Source organism: Maylandia zebra, linkage group LG7 (genome assembly GCF_041146795.1).
Source record: "Maylandia zebra isolate NMK-2024a linkage group LG7, Mzebra_GT3a, whole genome shotgun sequence".
Lineage (NCBI taxonomy): Eukaryota > Metazoa > Chordata > Actinopteri > Cichliformes > Cichlidae > Maylandia > Maylandia zebra.
This window is the reverse complement of record NC_135173.1, coordinates 68,957,054-68,977,750: the sequence shown is the minus strand read 5'-3', so window position 1 is coordinate 68,977,750 and position 20,697 is coordinate 68,957,054. Positions and strand designations below refer to the sequence as shown.

At 49.2% G+C, this 20,697-nt stretch overlaps 1 protein-coding gene across 1 annotated transcript in view; it reads right to left on the bottom strand.

Moving 5' to 3' along the window:
• The window catches only part of LOC101477544 (carbohydrate sulfotransferase 8), a 42,700-nt gene that overhangs the window by 7,019 nt on the left and 14,984 nt on the right, over window positions 1–20,697 (bottom strand). Inside the window, exon 2 of the mRNA XM_004571525.4 lies at window positions 16,670–16,855. Within this exon, the coding sequence (XP_004571582.1) occupies window positions 16,670–16,832 (163 nt within the window). The 5' untranslated portion in view covers window positions 16,833–16,855. The remainder of the gene's footprint in view (window positions 1–16,669; window positions 16,856–20,697) is intronic.

Genomic DNA, 20,697 nt, shown 5'->3' with positions numbered 1-20,697 from the left:
GGACTCTACGTCCTCACAGAGCTGAACGTCTGATCAAACTTTAAACCTGAACTGGCTGACCTCACTCCAACTTGCTGTTGTTTTATTGGTTTGTGTCCACGCAACATTACTAACACACAAACACACACGCATGCAGCTGGCAGGCCCAGGTGGCCTCTCAGCAGTTTCCTGACACTGAAGGTTAGCGGCGGTGGCATCCCGCTGCAGCTCCTGGTTATTTATTACCCAGAGCGCATCTCACTGTCCCACACACAGAAAACATGTGACTAATCCAGGCTTTTGTGTCAGCACGCACACACACACACACACACACACACACACACACACACACACACACACACACACACACACACACACCTATCAGCTCGCTGAGCTCAGCTGGATGCTTGAGCTGTAGAGAGCGCCCTCTGGTGGCAACACATGATGACACCAGTTTAACAGAAAGAATCTTTTTGAGCTCAGATGAGGTCTTGGATCGCCCCCTGCTGGCCATTAGAAACAATGCAGATTTAGGGCTTCGCGTTTGAGACGCTGAAGCTATGCCGTGTTTTATTGTCTTGGTGTGACTGACCAGTGTTGAGAGAGGTTAAAGGCAGCTAACAGAGCACACCTGCCTGTTCTGATGATGGCGTCCGTCAGGAAGACACTTACAATCGGTAGAGTGCTGCTGAGGCGGAGCTCACGCCAAAGAAATCTGGATCTGCATTTATGTTTACTTCGATAAATAAAGGAGGCGGGACTCTGGACACGTACATGGTGCAGGAACATGAAGCGTGTGTTAGCTGTCAGGCAAACATTAACAAGTGACAAGCTCTATTTCTCTGAAACCCCGCCTCCAAACGCTCCCTGAAGGTGACTGAGACTCAGCAGCAGATTTGATGGCATCATGTGACTCTGCTGCACGGTGTCTCATCATCCACGCTCAGCCTTCAAACCTCTGCAATCTCAACGTAGAGAGCACGGCGCCACTGAGGGGCTTACCATCATCACCTGGCAAAGCCCGCCCATCTTTATAGCCTTAATCCTTCTCCTGAACATTAATCCTGAGGACGCCTGCCAGAGCTCGTTAAGATCCGCGTCCTACGCCACACCGAGCTACACTATCTCGCCAACGAGCACTTCCGTGAAAGAGGTGCTCACACAGAAGCCGCCTGACTGAGATCACAGCATGGAGAAGTGTTCTGAGCTCAGGCGGAGGTCCCGTGTGGGTGGGGCCTCTGAGGCGAGATAGAAGACTGCCAAGCTGACCTCCTCGCTCCTCATCAGAGATCTCAATAGAAGCACTGCACGATGACATCATTGCATCTCACCAATTACATTCATACTTTTATTCCTCAGAAAATAAAACACAGTAAAGGTCGTCACAGCTGACGAGTCAGCCTCACTGAGCAAAGCAGCAGCATCGCTGCAGCGAGCACGTCAGCATCGCTCAGTTCCTCCCTCCAGAGCAACGTCGGGCGAGCGTGAGGTTTAGGTTTGTTCTGATCCACTGAGGAATGCCGCGATGTTTGAAGGCGGGGTCAACAAAGACGCCTCCGTCTTCACTTCTTGTGTAAAAGCAGTAAAAAATGACGAGAACACCCCTGAGCTCGGTGCGGTCTGGTTTGTGTCCGGCTGTCAAACAGCATGTGTGACCGATGATGTCATCGGTACAGCATCTCGTGGTTAACGCGATCTTCCTGATGTTTAGTGGAAGCTGGTGAGAGGCTCCTCCTCCTGCTTGTGGCGGTAACGCAACGTAGTCACGCTAATCATTGAACACTGCCCAGCCTCCTCGCTGTGACACGATTCCTGCAGCGAGGAGTGCCAAAACTCAAACTGAGATGACGTGAGCTGTTGCCTGCACTCACTGGTTTCCAGTAAAGCCTTAGTACTGGACTCTGCTGCTCTCTGGAAGGCGTAGCTGAGCCAGTGTCGTCTGTTCTTGGCGCCGCGCTCGGTGTCGCTGTGAGCTCCTGAATAATTGAGCGTGAGGAGTTCAGTTACCCCAGAGTCACGCTCATACCGAGGCTCTGCCTTCAAATATTCATTTCCTGCTCATCAATAAAAGACGGACAGCACGGCGAGGAGAACCCTGCTGTCACTGAGCCGCCTCTGAGATTATCTGGGAGGGTTTCCGCCGCCAACCCAAAACCCAGCATGTCGCCAGCGGAGCGCTTCCTTCAGTGCAAGCCCGACAGGAATGAGGATAGCTTCAGATTCCTCGCTCTATCACCACCTCCGCCCACTGCCAACACCACGAGTGAATGAACTGCTGTAGCGTTGCAGCGCGTCCGTCCGTCCCCGGGTCACAGAAACGTTCCCAACACGTCGTCTTTGTACCGGATTAACAGGTTTAGTTCTGATTGCTTGTGTTAATAAGCTGCTACCAGTGAAGCAGTGACTTCCCTACGGTGGCCCTGAGAGGCCAAACGGACTGCAACTTAAGAAAACACCAGCAATAAGAAAAATGGTGCAAAAGAACACAAAATACAACGGAAATAAGAAAAACGACAACAGAAATAGGAAAAAACACAAGTGTTTCTGGGGAGACAATGACCTGACGGACCAGTTGCAGGAACCCAAAACATGGTAGTCGTGTTTTATCATGATCGATATCATACTCAAGACGGAACTGTAGGCTAATAGTCAGGCTAACACGCTTACCTCTCATCTTTTCTTTCCTCACAAAACCGATAGATCCTCCACTTCTTTTAAGTGTCTCCCAGCACAATTCTTAGCATGTTTTGGTTCCTGCAACTGGTCCGTCGGGTTATTGTCTCCCCAGACACCTTGTGTTTTGGAAATCTGTTTTTCCTATTTCCATTGTCTTTTTGTGTGCTTTTGCAGCGTTTTTCTTATTAGTGGTGTTTTCTTTGCAAGTTGCAGTCCGTTTGGCCTCTCAGGGCCAACGTACTTCATTAACCATGGCAGGCAGCCCATAGTGATGTGAAGTGGGCGGGGCAGTGAAACTGCCTTCAGTATAAGAGCACGGTTAGTCCCTGAGATATGAACATGAGCAAAGGCTGCAGCAGAGTCAGTTTGTTCTCCGGGTTTGATGTTCCCGTAATCTGCTCCTGTTTCTGCAGAATAAAAATAAACTGGACCATCACGTTAAAAATTCCCCCTCAGTCACAGCAAAGAATGAAAACTTGAATGTGTGAAGCGGTCACAGCGGGTCGGCTGCACCTCTGAGTTCTTCACCTCTAATCTACAAATCTGTGAACTAAGAGGAGTCAAAGTGCTGCTGCCTGGTTGGTAATAAGTCCCTGCTGAGCGAAACATTAAAAAGACAATTAGAATTGAAAATTCAGCGTCAGAGCACGAAGGAAAACAGCCTCAGCTTCTTTAGACGCTGATGAAACGCTCAGAATTTTATGTTATGTTGTATTTATGATTGTTATTGTTTAAAAACAACGGAGCGATCGATCGGCGTCACTGCTGTGTTATCATCCTGAGCCTGTGCACTCTTATACTGCAGGGATGGGTACACACCTGCAGGGGCGATGGAGGGGAACAAACAGCTGGTTAAAACACGAGGTCACGCTCACTGAAACACGCCTCTCAGATCGCGTCTTTGCCTCCTGACAGGTGATAAATTGGGCGGCGGCCTCGGCGTCTCAGAGTTGAGAAAGACACATTAAAGCAGTGGGAAAGTTTTTAGTGCGGTGGGCGAGCAGCAGGAGATAAAGTGCTGCGTCGGATCACACGAGGAGGAATAAGCCGATGAGCTCATCTCAAAGCTGCGTGGAGGCGGGGCGACGAGAAGCTTCAGGCCTACAGGTGAGCAGCAGCGAGGTACCGCCCACCCCAAACACACCAATCAGAACCAAACCTGTCTGCACTGATGACATCATCACTGAAGCAGAGTCTGTGGTTTCACTCTGCTCTCAGCGTTTATAAGGAGGGACACGTCGCCATGGTAACAGATGCTGTGGACCCACCTGCTCTAAGCGAGGTTAAAGAGCTGATAGTGATGAAGAAGCATCTTTAGAACGACCCGAGAAACCGTGCTCCTCCTAACGGCGCCGTTATACTTGCCCTCCCGTAGTCCTCATTTTCCTGTCACCGCAGCCGGGTTGAGGGTGCGGGTCTGTCGGTTTCCCCGACGCTGATGCCGGTACAGGAAGACGCTGCACCCACACTGACGTGGAGCTTCTGTGGAGGGTAAGCCTGATCCTCGACTCGGTTTGGTCTCACAGAGGAAGCTCCAGACCACGAACAATGGTTCAGTCCTACCTGTCACATCCACACCTGTATGTAACAGGGTCCTACAGGCTGCTTACCTGGCCTCGAGAAGGCGATCAGCTCAGACCTGCAGCGCTCACGTGGTTCACGTTAACCCTGAAAGGCAAACGGAGGCACACCTGTTGTTGCACTGCAACAAACGCCACGCGCCACCGGTTTGGACTGAAGGCCATCGAACCTTTCAAAGAGATGCCGTCTATGGTGACGTGGTCTCTGTTGTGTTTCATGAAGGCCAGAAACAGTTTTAACCTCCTCACACTTCACCTGTGGGAGGAAGTGACCTCACCTCTGACCCCACAAATCTGAAGCGAAGCCCTCGCGCTGTCAGTTCACAGAAAAACAGATTTTTTTGGTGAAAATGAAACAAACTGTACTAAACTACTGGATGGTGGCGCAAAGGGGACACGGGTGGAGGTCTGGCTGTTTGCACAGAACAGCTGACACGCTCTGTGTCCCACTGTCCGTGAGCGGCGATGCATCACACAGGTGACGAAGCCGATGATGCACCATCGCTGCTCCTCCATCACAGCATCCATCACAGCACCCGCCTCATTCATCATGACGTCTGAGCACGTCTGTGCCGAACTGTGCCGATGCTAACCCGATGCTGTTAGCATCGGGTTAGCATCTGTCTGCAGGTTTACTGGGAGGAGCTCCAGACTGAAGACGAGGAGGACGGTGCTTCCTCCCACCTGCTGAACTCTGAGTGAACCTTTCATACTCGGAGACGTTCGTGTTTACACCACAGCCATGAAATATGACCAGTGTGAAAAAATAAGTCTCTGAAATGGAAACGGAAGCAGTGCTGGGATGATGAAGGTGACGTAGGTGCCGTATCTGAGAGGATGCTCCAGCCTGTTTTCTCTCCCCGCCACATTAAAAGACTCCCGTCTGTCAAAGCTGCTGGATAGAAATCCTCCGGGCGTGGGAGTGTGACGCATCAGTGAGACGGCTCTGTCAGTCTGATGTCTTCACCTTTCTCCTTCCTTCACTTCTGTTGTTATCATCTAAATATTTTTAGCTGACCGTTGAATCTTTTACAATGATTCCTTTAGTGAAACCTTAACCTCACATAAAACTGCAATTCTGAAGAAAATGTTTCCCACACTGATCGTTATTAGAGGGTTGAAATAATGTTAAATGAATCTTAAAGTTTAATGAAGCTTATTCTATAAATATGTTTGTATTTGTCTGCGAGGACAACTTTTCTGTTAGCGGGACGTGGACAAGATGAGATCCGAGTCGAGCAGAGTTAATCCTGCTTCCAGACGAACAGACGAAGCTTCACGTCAGAACATCATTACTTTCACTTTGATGTCTATTTTTAGAATTCACTTATTGTTGTTTTGATTTGGAGCCATACACATCAAACTGAACTGTAAACGTAATGGTCACTGCAACCAACACTGCAGCCTCCCAGTACTCCTGTCTTTCTTATTCTCCCTGCCTATCTCACTTGTTCTCTGCTAACATCTTCCTTTGGACGCTGTAAATGCGTCATTGTTGCCTCTGGCTCCTCCCACAACAGCGTGGAGCAGACAGCAGTAATCTCAGAGAAAAGAAGCACGCTGACCTCCATCTTTACTACGACTGACTCACCGAGAGCCGTCTGAGGGCCAGAGTTTTGATTTCCATTCAGGACTCTTAGAACGTACTTCCTGTTTATTTATGACAAAGCATCATGGGAACTGTGGTTCCAAACCTGTGCCTCAAACATGAAGGAGACAAAGAATAATAAGAGTGGGGAAAAAGCTGCTCCAGTGGGCCTGTGGCTGTGAGACGATGTCAGAAAGCAGGAGATGAACGCCGATCTTCAGAGAGCTGCTCTGCCTCCTCCATCACGATAGTGCCCGCTCTTCGTCAGCCTGCAGCAGATGCTTCCTGCTCTGCAATAAAGCTAATGCATTTTTTATTGACGTGTATCCATGAGGAGGAAGCTCTGAATAAAGAATAGCAAGCCGGCTCCTTACGGCCCACTTTATTTGTCCGTTTTCATCACTGTCACTGTTTCACTGCTTCAGAGACTTTCCATCGTATCTGGACGCGTGCAAACCACAGTTTGGACTTTTTTATTGTTTCTGATTTTTAAGCTGGTTCAGTCGAGTTTTTTACTGTTTTTCATTTTGATGGTGTATCTTTTTGTTGTATACTGAATAATTAATCACGCCAACCTGCTGAGGCTGGATGTGACCCTCAGGGTGGGGAGGGGCTGTGATGTAAGTGACGGTTTCACGGCTGATGTTCGTCCGACGCCGTGATGCGAGCAGACTCCGTGCAGGTCAGAGACTCGCAGGCAACGTCCTCAGATACAAGTGCTCAGCGTGGGCGGGGTCTCCTTGCTTTCCTGCAGCGTCTGTGGGCTTTAACCATCAGCATCCTCCATCAGATGATGGAGGTCGTCTGCGGCCGCTCAGCCTTCTTCCTCGTATCTCATTAACACGACATCAGCACACAAGGCGCTGCACGCCAACGCTTCATTAATATTTCACAGTCAGGGGGACGCGTGCCCGGCAACGCGACCTTATGCAGATTAAGATGTTGGCAGGGATAAAATGAAACGCTGCCTCCTGATTATCAACGAGGTGCCAGAGGACGGGCGGAGGTCACACAGGTGCTGACCGCCGTCAGACAGAAAGGAGGCGGGACTGAAACAAACCAGGAGGGAACGACGCGTTCGCCGCTGCTTCTCTGTTAAACGTTTAGCTCATGAAGCTCAGAATGAACACATCGTTTTATTGACTGCTCTTATGACAAATGTTTAACCTCCTGAGACCTGAACTCTTCCACAGCAGCGTTTTTAATTTCTCTCTGATATTTGGGCTGATTGGGACCTGATCAATGTGAAAACAAAGAATTACCAGATTGTTTTTTACCTGATTTTTGTTTCTGATGAAAATAATATCCAGATGTGAGGATATTCATTTAAAATGTTGATAGAACAGCAGCAGCATAACGTCCTCGTAAGTGGACATCAGGCCCATGTAGAGCAAATTTGAGTATTTTGGTCTAAATAACCCAAAATGTCCACATATGTAGACGCAGGTCCTAGGAGGTTAAAGTGTTTTGTGGTTTCCTGCTCCTCCCTCTGTCACACCAGGCATGAAATAAGCCGTCACTGACGGCAGGTTTGCGTTCACGCCACAAAGAAAAGGAGCCGAGGAGGACGGGGTCACGAAGGAGCGGAGCATCATCCAAGCCGACAACGGGGATCTTCCGTGCTACCTCCACGCCTTTACTAAGGCTGCCACAAACGATTATTTTGATAGTCGACTAGTCACCGATTATTTTTGCGATTAGTCGACTAATCAGATCATCCATTGGACGTAAAACTACAGCTTATTGCACCAGCAGTATCTGCTCTTATATAACTATCATTAGCTTACAGCTTTAAGTGTTTAAGGTCTGTGCTAACTAAAAATAAAGACAAGATGATAGTTTATTACATTTTAATGAAATTTGCAGATTGTTTCGGTGAAGTTTAATAAACTCCTTGCTATCTAAAATATAACAGGACACCGGAGTAAATTCTGGAGCATCTCACACTTCTGATAATCAGCTGTCTGCTTGATGTTTATTCAGCTGTGTAAAAACTATAACTTTAATCTCAGCCAAACCGATTTACTCAGGAACAAATAAAATACTGAAAAAAGCCAAACAACAACATTTTTAAGTTATCTAAGTGACTCATATATATTTAACCTGAGTAGCGAAAGACGGCGGTGGGTTTGAAAACGATTTGCGGGGAGTCCGGTGTTCTCACGGCTCTAGTTAGCCTAGCCCCCGGCTCGCTAACGAGCTAGTGGGTAACAGACGTCTCCGAAAACGTCGGAGCGCTTTTGAAAATATGTGGTGTCCTGATAAACTGAGCAGATATTTGAGGTTTACACAGCTACATTCTCGCCTGAAAATATGTTAAACGTTTATTTTGTGACCCAGAAAGAATAATAAGAGTAATATTAAAACTAACTAGCTGCCGCCATTGTTGGAAACTGCGCTGGGCCACCGCTATGAATTCTGGGACACAGCTGCTTCTTCTTCTTCTTCTTCTTCGGGGTTTAACGGTAGCTGACATCCTTGTACATGCAGTGCTGCCATCTTCTGTTTCAGTCCGTTATTACACTCTTAAATCCTGCTACTTATTCCTGCGTCTTTCAGGATCTTACAAAGTTTCAAACGACGCGTCGACTATTAAATCAGTCGTCGACGATTCTGATAGTCGACGTAATCGTGACTAGTCGAATAATCGTGGCAGCCCTAGCCTTTACCGGGTTTCCTGAGTGACACATGACGGGACTAACATTAAAACAAACAGCGACAGACGAGCAGCCACGTACACCGGCGCCATCTATAACCAAAAGGATCCATTACAGCAGACCTCCCCAAACTGTGGGGGGCGCAGAGCCATTGCAGGGGGGGCGCGGAATGAAAAGGGGGGAAAAAACAACGCTTGGACACTGCTAGCACGGCGCCCACACAAACGCAAAGCAGGAGATGAAGCATCGCTGAATATGTTTCCAAACCAACTTCATTCTAAGCCAAAGAAAATATGGTGAAGCAAATCTGCCCTTTGGCTTCACCTGCACAGGTGCTGAGGCAGGTCTCCCTGCAGGTCTTCCCTGCGTCGGGAGCAGCGCTGGGCTGTTTAAATCACGGACAAACAGGATCCCACAGTTGTTTATATTTTTAACCACAGAGAGGCATTTTTGAAAAATGTATTGACAGCAATGTTGAACATTATTACACAGGAAAAAACAACTACATGTAAAATAATGACACCGTGAGCCTCTGCCTTTGTAATGGAGGGACAGTAACTGCGTGTAAACCTGCAGACAGTCAGATTAACAGTATTTCGTCTCTATCATTCTGCGATTCATCTCCTGTAAACAATAACGTGGCCACAGCGTGGCGTGAAAAAGGCACATAGCTTTGACGCTGCGTGACCAACTCTGCATTCCTCGTCCACACGGAAACGCAAAAAAAGGAGTTTTAAAAGTCTGTTTTCGGTGATTCGAAACGCCGTTTACGTGGACGAAACAGCTGCGTGTTCAAAATCACCCGTGTACGCAGCGTAAAAGAGTTAGTGGTTTATTTATTACTACCTGCAGTTTACTTGTATTTGCTTAATTGTTTACTAAATGTTTGAGGTGTAAAATAAACCGCAATGGAGCAAAATATGGGCGTGTGTGGGTGGAGGACGTGTGCGTGCGCGCAAGGGGGGGCGTGAACATTTTTCTTGTAAAACAAGGGGGGCCCAGCAAAAAAAGGTTGGGAACCGCTGCATTACAGGAAGACGAGCTGCTGATAGGGCTTTGGAGTTGACGTCACGCCGCAATGCATTATGGGAGCGCAGCGCCATTTTCGGGGTCTACGAATCAAACCAAACACACTGTGTTGGAACGACGACTACAAGAAAGATGCTTAAAAGCAGCTCAAAAGAGAATGAACTGCATAGAGACCGATTTCATTCAGAGGCGAAGCAGCGGTACTTGCAGAAAATAGCGTGCATTGGAAATGTGGACCCGTATGAAATACGGCCGTGGAGTAGAAACCCTGAAGACCAACCGCTACTGACGTAGCCTGATATATTTCATACCTTATCTGTGGAATCAGCGCGTACAAGTCGTCATTCAAGCAAAGATAAGTCAGCTCGAGTACTGCGAGTGAAATGCGTTTGATTTCCCTGCAAACATTCACATTAGTGCAGCATAAATTCATTCATGAGGGGAAATTACAGTGAGAACATGTGGAGGCTGTTAGAGGGATAACATAGCGAGTTCAGTGCACTGATGTGACATTGTCCTGAAGGATTGTTATTCTTTATGGTTAAAGAAATTGCACTAATTTATTCATATTTATTATAAATAATCCTAATTAAACATCTTGCTTCCATGTTTGTATCTTGTGTCACTAAAAATACATTTTATTTTAGTTTTATACATTGATTAATGACCTGCAGAATCTCATTATCATATTAAGTGATTAATAATTGTCACTTTATGCTTTCTCCATCTCTAAAGTGATGACATCCTTGCATTACATACTTTAGGTTCATTTTCTGCAGGCAGGTTTACACTATAACATGCAGCGCTCTATAGATGGACACATAAAGAAATGAAAAATGACATGTATGTGCTAACTTTCTAAACACTTTGTTACATTTATGATAAAGTAGATAAAACACATTTACGTCGGCCTTGGCTCATAGTTCTTGTCTTTAAATGAACTTTGTCTGAGTGTGTTTCAGGTGCTGCACTCTCAAAGACTGAATGAACCAGCATTGCAGCGATGGGTCACCGTGAGCATCACAGGGAAGGTTGAAGCCGCCCACTGCACCTGTATGGCCGGAGTCGCGGAGACCTGCAGCCACGTCACTGCTCTTCTGTTTAAAGTAGAAGCAACAGTGTTGATCGTGGCACAAGGACTGTTACAGATGAACCTGCATACTGGGTTTTGCTGGGCAATGTGACCAAGATACAGTCAGAGGTTGGCCATAAGATAGACTTCTCCTCTTCAGCTGCCCAAAAAAAGGCTCTTGATCAAAACATAAACAGACCATCTGTAGTGACAGGTAAAAGGAGCTGTCCTCAAAACAGAAAAATCCCACCTGCTACTGTGGAGGAGTTGTCACTGCTATTGGATACTTTGCTGGAACACAGTAAAGCTGTGGGTTGTGGGAATGACCCATCATGTTTTATCTAGGGGTCTAGATTTATGCCTGTAGTGCACTGCCGTGTAAATAATTTGCATTTACTGAATATATACTGACTGAGTCCCACTGTTCAAAAGTTGAATAAAGAAACAAACTAATTTTTGCCTCTTTTTTTTTTTTATTGAAACCACCTTATAGAACATCACATCAGTTACAATGATGATGTCATTTATAGTTTACAAATGACAAAATGTTTACACAAAATCATGAGTGTTTACATGACATCACCCACTACTAACTTTATTTACTGTGTCTTTTGAAAAAATACACCTATTTATACAGCAAAAGACTAAAGAATATTTAACAGGAGCAGGTTTCATTCTTCTCTGGTTTTATTATCACACTGTTCACCAAAACGCAGCAAACCTTCACCATCTTATCCAGGAGGGTCACCTCTTCACCCTCACATGGAAGAAGTAATCTGATTGGCATGGTGGTATGTTTGCAGCAGGTCCCTTGTGTAGCGCTGGAAACCAGTCATGATGTTTCATCCATTTCATCGGCTGGTTTGCTGCAATAATGCCAAATAATTAGCAACTCTATAGATAGAAGGTAGTTCTGCAAAATCACTCAGTAGGATGTTCGTTCTAATTTGCTATGAGCTCAGAGCGCATAGAAAATAAAATTAATAGGCTATAAAGATATGAACATATTTAGAACTTACCGGAATGAAAATGTCAGGAGCACCAACAGATATTTGGAGATGGAAGAGAACTGGAGCTCGCCTCACAGCTGCTCTCCAGGCTGGACGCCTTCGTTTGGTAACATCAATACACGAGCTGCTCGTGTTGCTTCCAGGTTGGGAAAGAATGAAAAGATAAACCATTTTCAACCTTATTCTCTTGCCGGTCGTGTGATCGAACATTGCAGCCGACCACACAGCAAATACGAACCATGGCTGTTGTGTGTGATTTCGCTCCCTTTTCACTTGCGCTAGACCCCCAAAATGGCGGATCGGGCCAAAATCCTTTCCACGCCCACCCCCCGTGACATCACGCTCCAAAGCCCTATTGGCTGCAGGAGGGCTCCGAGATGACCTCGAGCTGAGCCGCTCTCAGGTGAAGAACACCTGCAGGACGTCTTCCACAGGGCTTCGAAAACAGCCTCCGATAACAGCGCTCGCACACTAATGTCGCCGTGGTGCTGAGCGGCGGTCTCTGACTCTTATTCCTGAGGAGCAGCCAATCACAGCACAGCGTTTTCGTCAGTCACATGGTATTTTTACGAGGAGAGGTGAAAAAGTCAAAAACATCAGTCTGTTGGTGAGGACAGACGGGAACGTGAGTAACCATGGAAACCAGTAAAACCCTTAAAAGCAGCGGTGACAGTTTGACCCCAAACACGAGAGAGTCGATGTTTACGTTTTTATACCAACCACGTGTTTAAATATACATGCACGACTTGAACCGTTCGCTCCTCCACCACCTCCTCCACCACCTCCTCCATCACCTCCTCCACCACCTCCTCCGGGCTCCGCTCGTTACTTGCATCCTTTAAAAGCACAAAGTATTCGTCTGGACAGCAGCACATGAGTCAGGTGTGAGGCTGCGATTCACAGATGACCTTTCCTGATACTCTCACATGTTCAGGCTGAAGTCCTGCACACATCAGGAAGCCGGAGGTCATTTGTGAACATACTACACATTTTGTGGACTCGCTGCCAAACGTTTATAATACTTTGCTTCAGTTTCCTCCTGGTTTACATTTGACGTGGTTTAAAGCTCGGACTCTGCAGGTCGTCTGCAGCCACGAGTCCAGGAAAGCCTCCACCGTTGTCCGTGCTGGCTTTACGCTTGAGCCGCGGCCACTTGGACGCAGCTGACAGCAGCAGAGACACGCTCTGCTAACCAGCTGGGACACAAACGCTCCACGAGCTCAAGCCTGACTGACATATTCAGTCCTCCTCAGGACGAGTGGGCTCAGGTGGGCTCAGTGAGAAAAGCAGAATGTAAGCTCCGCTCATCAGAGGTGGTGAGGGATCACTTGCGTTATTCCGAAACAGGCTGAGCGCCATCGCTGAAGCTCTGACCCCGCCCCCCCGGAGAACATTAATTAAAGCGGAGTGCAGAAACGAGACCGGGCGTGCTGCCGCATGCTTCTGTTTGGACTGAAATAGGACGCGCACACACGTGTCACAAACATTCAGACGGCATGAGGACGAGCAGGAAGCTCTCAGAAGCTCTCACAGATGATTGGACGAACTCACCCAAAGAAAAAAAGCATTTAAAGTTCTGACTCCGAGCTGCAGGAGCGTCACCAGGTCAGCTTGCAGGGTCAGCTCGCAGGCAGCGACCATAACACGAATTTATTTATGACATCACAGCTCCACAGCAGTGATGCGCCAATCGATCGCTGATGTCTGATCATTCAGGAGAGCAACATCGAGGACAGCGAGTTTAGATTGGACAAGAGGACACACGCACACACACACACGCGCACACACGCGCACACACGCACACACACACACACACGCACACACACACACACACACGCAGACGCACACACGTATGCACGCACACGTACGCACACACACACACGTATGCACGCACACGTACGCACACGCACGCACACGTACACACACACACGCACACACACACACACACGTACGCACACGCGCGCACGCACACACACACGTACGCACACGCGCACACACACACACACACGTACGCACACGCGCGCACGCACACACACACGTACGCACACGCGCGCACACACGCGCGCACGCACACGTACACACACACGCGCACACACACACACACACGTACGCACACACACACACACACGTACACACACACGCGCACACACACACACACACGTACGCACACACACACACACACACACGTACGCACACGCGCGCACGCACACGCGCGCACACACACGTACGCACACGCGCGCACGCACACGCGCGCACGCACACGTACGCACACACACGCACGCACACGCACACACACAAACGGACACGCACACGTACGCACGCACGCACGCACACGTACGCACGCACACACACATGCACACACACACACGCACACACACACACACGTACGCACACGCGCGCACGCACACGTACGCACGCACACGTATGCACGCACACGCACACACACACACACATGCACGCACACACACACACGGACACACGCACACACACACACGGACACACACACACACACACACACACACGTATGCACGCACACGCACACACACACACACATGCACGCACACACACACACGGACACACGCACACACACACACACGGACACACACACACACACACACGTATGCACGCACACACACACGCACACACACACGCACACGCACACACGTACGCACGCACACGTACACACACGCACACACACACACAGACACACACACGCACACACACACACACACGTATGCACGCACACACACACACACGGACACACACACACACACACGCACACACACACACACACGTACGCACACGCACGCACGCACACGTACACACACACACGCACACACACACACACACACGCACACGGACACACACACACACACGCACACACACACACACACACAAGAAGCCAAGCGCGGCGTGGTTGATGGTCGGCTGTCGGTGGTTTGTAATGAGTGTAGCCGCGGCGCTCTGGAGGTGATATTTCAGGCTCTTTATGATCTGACGCTCATGTCCCGAGGACGTCCATCCTCTCGCTGCTCAGACCGTCCATCAGCACGCGGACCGGCTGCACTGATGCACTCGCACTCGTCTGTTTGGACTCGTTTGTGGTTTACTGCTCAGGTGCACGCTCGCCGCTCTGAGTGCCGCTGTAACACTCAGGTGTGTTACAGTAACACACACATGGTAATGTGAGCCTCAGGTGTCCAATCAGAGCTCATGATGACAGAATATCTCAGAGAAGAGGATCAGAAGATAAACTAACTAATCTCGGATCAGATGGCAAGCAGCAAACAGCAGACGCAGAGCTTCCTCTGCTCACAGAACCACTGAACTCCCAGTGTCAGGAAAACCATCAGACAACCAGTTTAAAGAGGCACGAACAACCTGAGCGTCACATTAAAAGCATGAATTAGACCAAAGAGCGCTGAGACGTCTTTAATATCAGTTAGTAAGAGCAGTCAGGGCAGCACGGTCACCTGACATCACCCAGGAGCTCCATCTCAGACTCTACAGGCCTTGCTTAAAGGTCAAAGTTCATGACAGCACAGGCAGGAACTGACTCAACAGGTATGTGTGTTTGGCGAAAGCAGACGAGGCTCGAAGCTCAGCGGCAAATCTGCAACAGCTGATGGAGAAAAGAATCTAGCGCAACGTTGCCCTCCCCCTCACGACATCAGCCGCTTGCCTCATTGATCTCCGCCATCACCTCAGCACAGGTGTCATCGCCTACCTCCCGCAGACAGACGCCATCAGAGAATGGGAGCAGTGAAGGTAGGTGCTGAAACCTGAGATGAGGCTGATGGAGCAGCAGGCGCGGCGTCGGCGCTCTACGTCATTTAAAATGTAGACAAATGTTTTTTATACACGTCATGCAGCGTCTGAAGCTCCACCCACCCCACAGGAAAATAATCTGCACCGCTGCTTCTGCTCACGATGCTGACTCTTCATGAGCACGTACTCCGTACACTACAGTACTGCAGTATTGCAGTACTCTCAGAGCACCATGTTTTCTGTGCAGACAGCATGCTAGCACCGTGCTAGCGTCGCCTAAGAAGGAGCAGACGCAAGTAATGCATTACTCTAACAAAGTAACTTTTGTAATGAAGTACATGTTTCAGAGACTGAACCAATCACAGGCTGCTCTCTGAAGGAGGTGTGTGTGACGCTGTAATGCAGCAAAGCGTGTCACCAGCTGCCTGTGACCTCACGTCCTCTTGCCCAGACGCCACATGAGTCAACCAGTGAACGGCTCAGATAGAGCACACCTGTTCCACTGCTCATTAAAAACCCGATCAGCCAATCAGGGGCCAGCAGCTCGGTGCATGTAGATACAGAATGATGAAGAACGAGCGTGACGTGGCTGCTGCTGAGATCTCTGAGCATAACGCAGGAAACACGCAGCGAGCAGCAGCTCTCAGAGGAAAGGAGGTCAGAGGTCAGGAGAGCGTGATGAAAGTGTAACCCTGTCCTGTTCTGTGATTGGCCGGTGCCTCCATCATGGACTTTTAATTTGTCCCACTGAGCGTGCTTACGCAGAGCTTTCAACGCACGGGTCCGTCCGCAGAACACGGGAGCATCACATTACTAAGGTAGGGATGGCGCTCGATACTCGATTGTGATTGGACAGAATCGGTCCTGCTTCCTGGAGCAGATTTCAGACACTCGTTCACGTCTTTATGACTCATTAACACGCGGCATCAACCTGAGACGTGCCTGAAAGCTGGACAGGAGGTTGTGACGTTTGTTGGTGGGTTTGCTTCTCAGGAGCTGCTGCTCCACGCTCCTCTGTGACCTCTGACCCCTGCTGGCTGTTTTAGAGGAGCAGAACTGCGACTGCCACCTGCAGACCTGAGCTCAGACAACCTGCACAGGAACCTCAGCCGATCCACTGTGTTGATCACATGACCTCAGGTGGGGGCTAGAACGCAGCGCGCCCTCTAACACTTTATCCTTCCTAAAACCTCAGAGGTGGTGCTGAACATGCAAAGACACAGCATGCTGCAGGTTTCTACGCCCTGCAGGGGGCAGCGTAACGAGCACCAGAGTGAAAGGAGGCGAAGAAAACATGGAGAAGAACTAACCTGGGCGCCGCTGGAGGACCGGCTCGGTGAGGTTCTGCAGGCGGGCGAGCAGCAGCAGCGATCCGGCTCCCAGCAGCAGGAGGAACCACAGGGAGCAGCAGAGGGAGCAGGGCGGCTTCACGGCCGCACACAGCAGCCTCCTCCGAACGCCCAGCAGGCTCATCCTGGACAGACCACGGCGAGCACCTGAGGAGACAAACACTTCAGACGAGATCTGATAAAGACATGCAAACCTGATGCTCGCCGTGTGACTGCACGCCATCGGATGCCTCTGGGGCCGAGCTTCGGCGTTTCACTCTGAGCGCCGACGGTTCCTCTCCGTTTCCTTTAAACACCGTCACCTGCTCCACCTCCTCCAACCACACTCCTGCTGCCTCAGTACCTTTATTGTCTCTCCGGCAGCTCCACCTGCGGTATAAATGTGAAAATTTTACACCGCCTCAGGTTGTTATCAAGCACCCTCCATCACCTCACAAACATGAGTGTCGACACCGCCCGCCCAGCAGGGTGATGACCACACCCCACAGCCATTACACACACGATGGAAAGATCCACATGAAACCCCCAAACAGCTGCAGGTTGGCTGGATGCTGATAGGCTGAAACCTCCACGGAAGCTGCAGGTGAAGGCCGGGGTGGCCGTTGGAGCCATGCTGCACCTCCTGAGGAGGAGGAGGAGGTGGTCAACACAGAGGAGAGTTTCACTGTGAGTGTTTCCAATAAAATGAATCGTTCTCATCAAACACGGACATCTGCAGTAAGTCTTACATCATTGTTGACATTATTTTGTAGCTGTCCCCTCCCACAGAGGACAGAAGTCACCATGGCAATATACCTGTAGAGGTCCGCATCCCTCCATGGATACCCAACCATCACTGACCCACCACCGAGCCGCAGAGCCGGCGTTCTCCTCGGCTTCTCCAGACACTTTCAGCTCTGACACATGTGCTCAGGCTGAGCCCGCCCTCATCTCTGCAGAGCCGGGCGGCAGCGGTGGACTTGCCGGTTCTGGTGTTCTACTGCAGTGAGCGTGGGCCCACTACAGGACATGTGGCCCTCAGGCAAACCTCATGAAGTCTATTTCTGATTGTTTGGTCAGAAACGTTCACACCAGTGACCTGCTACAGGTCTTCCTCTTTGCACAAAGGAGCAGATACTGGTCCTGCTGATGGGTTAAGGCCTTCTACGGCCCAGTCCAGTAACCGTCCGTCTCCTGAAGTCTCCTCTGCGCTCCTCAGACGGTGCTGGGAGACACAGCAAACCTGACGATGGCACGTACTGATGTGCCATCCTGGAGGAGTTGAACAACCTGTGTGGCCTCTGCAGGGTCCGGGTGTCACCTCGTGCTGCCAGCTGTGACACTGACCACAGCCAAACGCAAAACCAGTGACACACTGTCAAAGGCCTCCGACAGCTCGGTGCTCATTGGAGGTTAAATTCCTGGTTTTGTGAATGGAGTCTGGTGGAGCGTGACACTTTCACTTCCTGTCAGAATATCACAAACCTGCTCTCTCTGTGGGAACTGAGCATGTGCAATAACATGACGTTCTACTTCCTGTGACTCTTTTCCCCACGAGGATCATTTCGGCGTCCGCCCACTCACGCTCTGACCAAGAGAATGATGGAGAACATGAGGGTGATTTACGAGTGGTGGGGGAGGAAAATGAGAGCTGCTCCTGGTCCTCCAGTGCTTCCTGAAAACTCACAATCAGCTGATCGATCACTCAGACGCTCCTTTAATAACGTCTTCATTAGACTTTGGTTCTCAGGTTGCTCGCTCTCGCTGGCCTTTTAAAGCTCCTTCAGTTTATTTTCTGTTTCCACAGCATTGATCCATGCACAGCGACCTGCAGGTTATCACCACCGCCCACCAAGTGATTCAGTTTATTTTGAAAAGTCTCAACAGGATCTCCAGCTTTATTGTGAAAGGTTTATGTGGAAAATAAACAAGCGGATGGCAGAGCCATGCAATGGTTTTACCACCGTTGTTGCTAATGACGACGAGTAAAAACAGTTGCAGTTTATTTTGCGACACCACGAAACAAACGATAGACGTTTTCATATCGTTATCTGATATATATCATTATATCACACGGCCCTACTCCATCCTGACACACTCACGTCCTTCTACCCCCCTAAAAAAGCCTGAAAGTCAAATGACTGTGATCCATGTGGCAGACGAATAAAACTCCTGAAAGCTCCTGACTGTGCCGGAAACTCACTCTCGTACACGGAGTCATCTTTACCGACAGGTGGGTCCACGAACTCTGTGCTGGACCACACCTGCACCACTAGGTGGCAGCACTGCACCTGAACAAGAGAAGATACGACTTATAGGGACACGTGAAGCGCCTCCATCCTGGTTTCTATGACGATAACTGATCAAGCAGGTACACTTTGACATGACCACAGGAGGGCGCCATCACAGGACAAAAACCAATGCCATCACTGGCTGTTTACCTGCTCTGTGTGTGTGTGTGTGTGTGTGTGTGTGTGTGTGTGCGCGTTTGTTTTTACTGCACAGCCATCTCTCCTGCTGACTGCACACTTCCTGCTCCCATGAGGCTGAGCAGGAACATCTGTTTGCAGCATCACAGCAGGTGAGCCCATAACACACACACACACACACACACACACACGCACACACACACGCGCACACACGTGCACGCACGCACACACACACACTCCTGCAGTGTCTGTATCTTTTGTGCTGAGAGACTCTGTGATGGTTTCAGATGTTTTCAGCTGATCATGTGACACGCATAACTAGATCCAGCCAATCAGTCTGTTTATTTATTCCATCCATCCTCTGCTGCTGATCCAGCTCAGGGTCTATCCACAGAAGCTTCCCAGCCTCCTCCTGCTCCTCCTCCAACTCCTCCTCCTTGCACTTAGGTGTTCCTAGACCAGCTGAGAGAGATCACCTCTGCAGTGTGGCCGGGTTTATGCCCCGGCCTCCGCCCCGTGGAAAGAGCTGACCTAGGAGGCATGGAGTGGACTTCCTTAGACTTAGAAATGATTACAATGAAAATAAATCAATAAGGCCTCCCAAGGCTTCAAAACGGGTGTCGGTGCTGTGATGTCACCAATCTGTCATACTGTACAAATTAAACCAGTGTTTCCAACCTTTTGGAGCCACAGCATATGTTTCACATTACAAAAATCCCACAGCAAAAACAAAAATGCCACAAAAAGCACATTGATCATTTCCCCCGCACTCCAGGCAGAGCAGAGTTGGCTCGGTTTGTCCCCAGCAGTGTTGGGTAAGTTACTTTAAAATAGTAACTTAGTTACATTACTAGTTACTTACTTGGCAGATCTGCCGCAGGAGCCTCGTTTCCCTCTGCGCTGATTATCATCGCTTCAGCCCGGCCGGCTCGACTCTGCTCCGCGCTAAATTATCCGGCAATTGATTTATAAACGAGCAGCTTCACGGCCGATGAGGCGGATCCGTTTGGCGCCGTTAAGCAGCGGTTATTAACTCTCAGTAATGATCAGTGTTGGGTAAGTTACTTTAAAATAGTAACTTAGTTACATTACTAGTTACTTCTCTCAAAAGTAACTCAGTTACTTCAAGTTACTCGTTACTTTCAGAGTAACTAGTTACTAGGGAAAGTAACTTTGGTTTTACTCAGAATTCTCTTGTTAATGTGTTGCTCCCATAACTTTGCCAGTCTTCTAGCTTGTTTACTTGCCACAGTGCACTGTGCCACCTACCAATAGAAAGGAAAAGATAATGTGCACATTTCCACGAGAGAAATCCCACGCCTGGACCGTCATTGACTGCCGCCATGATTCTAGCCTACGTCACAGCGTCATGTGCGCCTTTTACATCCAACACAAAAACTGCAGTCGTGGTGCTTTGATTGTACTCAGAACTCGGAAATTCTGCCTTCTGAATAGGAAGATGTAGGTAACACCAGACTGCAGATGAGCTGCTTACAGGGCTGGACTGGGACAGAAAATAGTCCCGGGCATTTTGACTAGAGACCGGCCGCCATTATAGGAAAACTCATAAAGCCTTTGAAT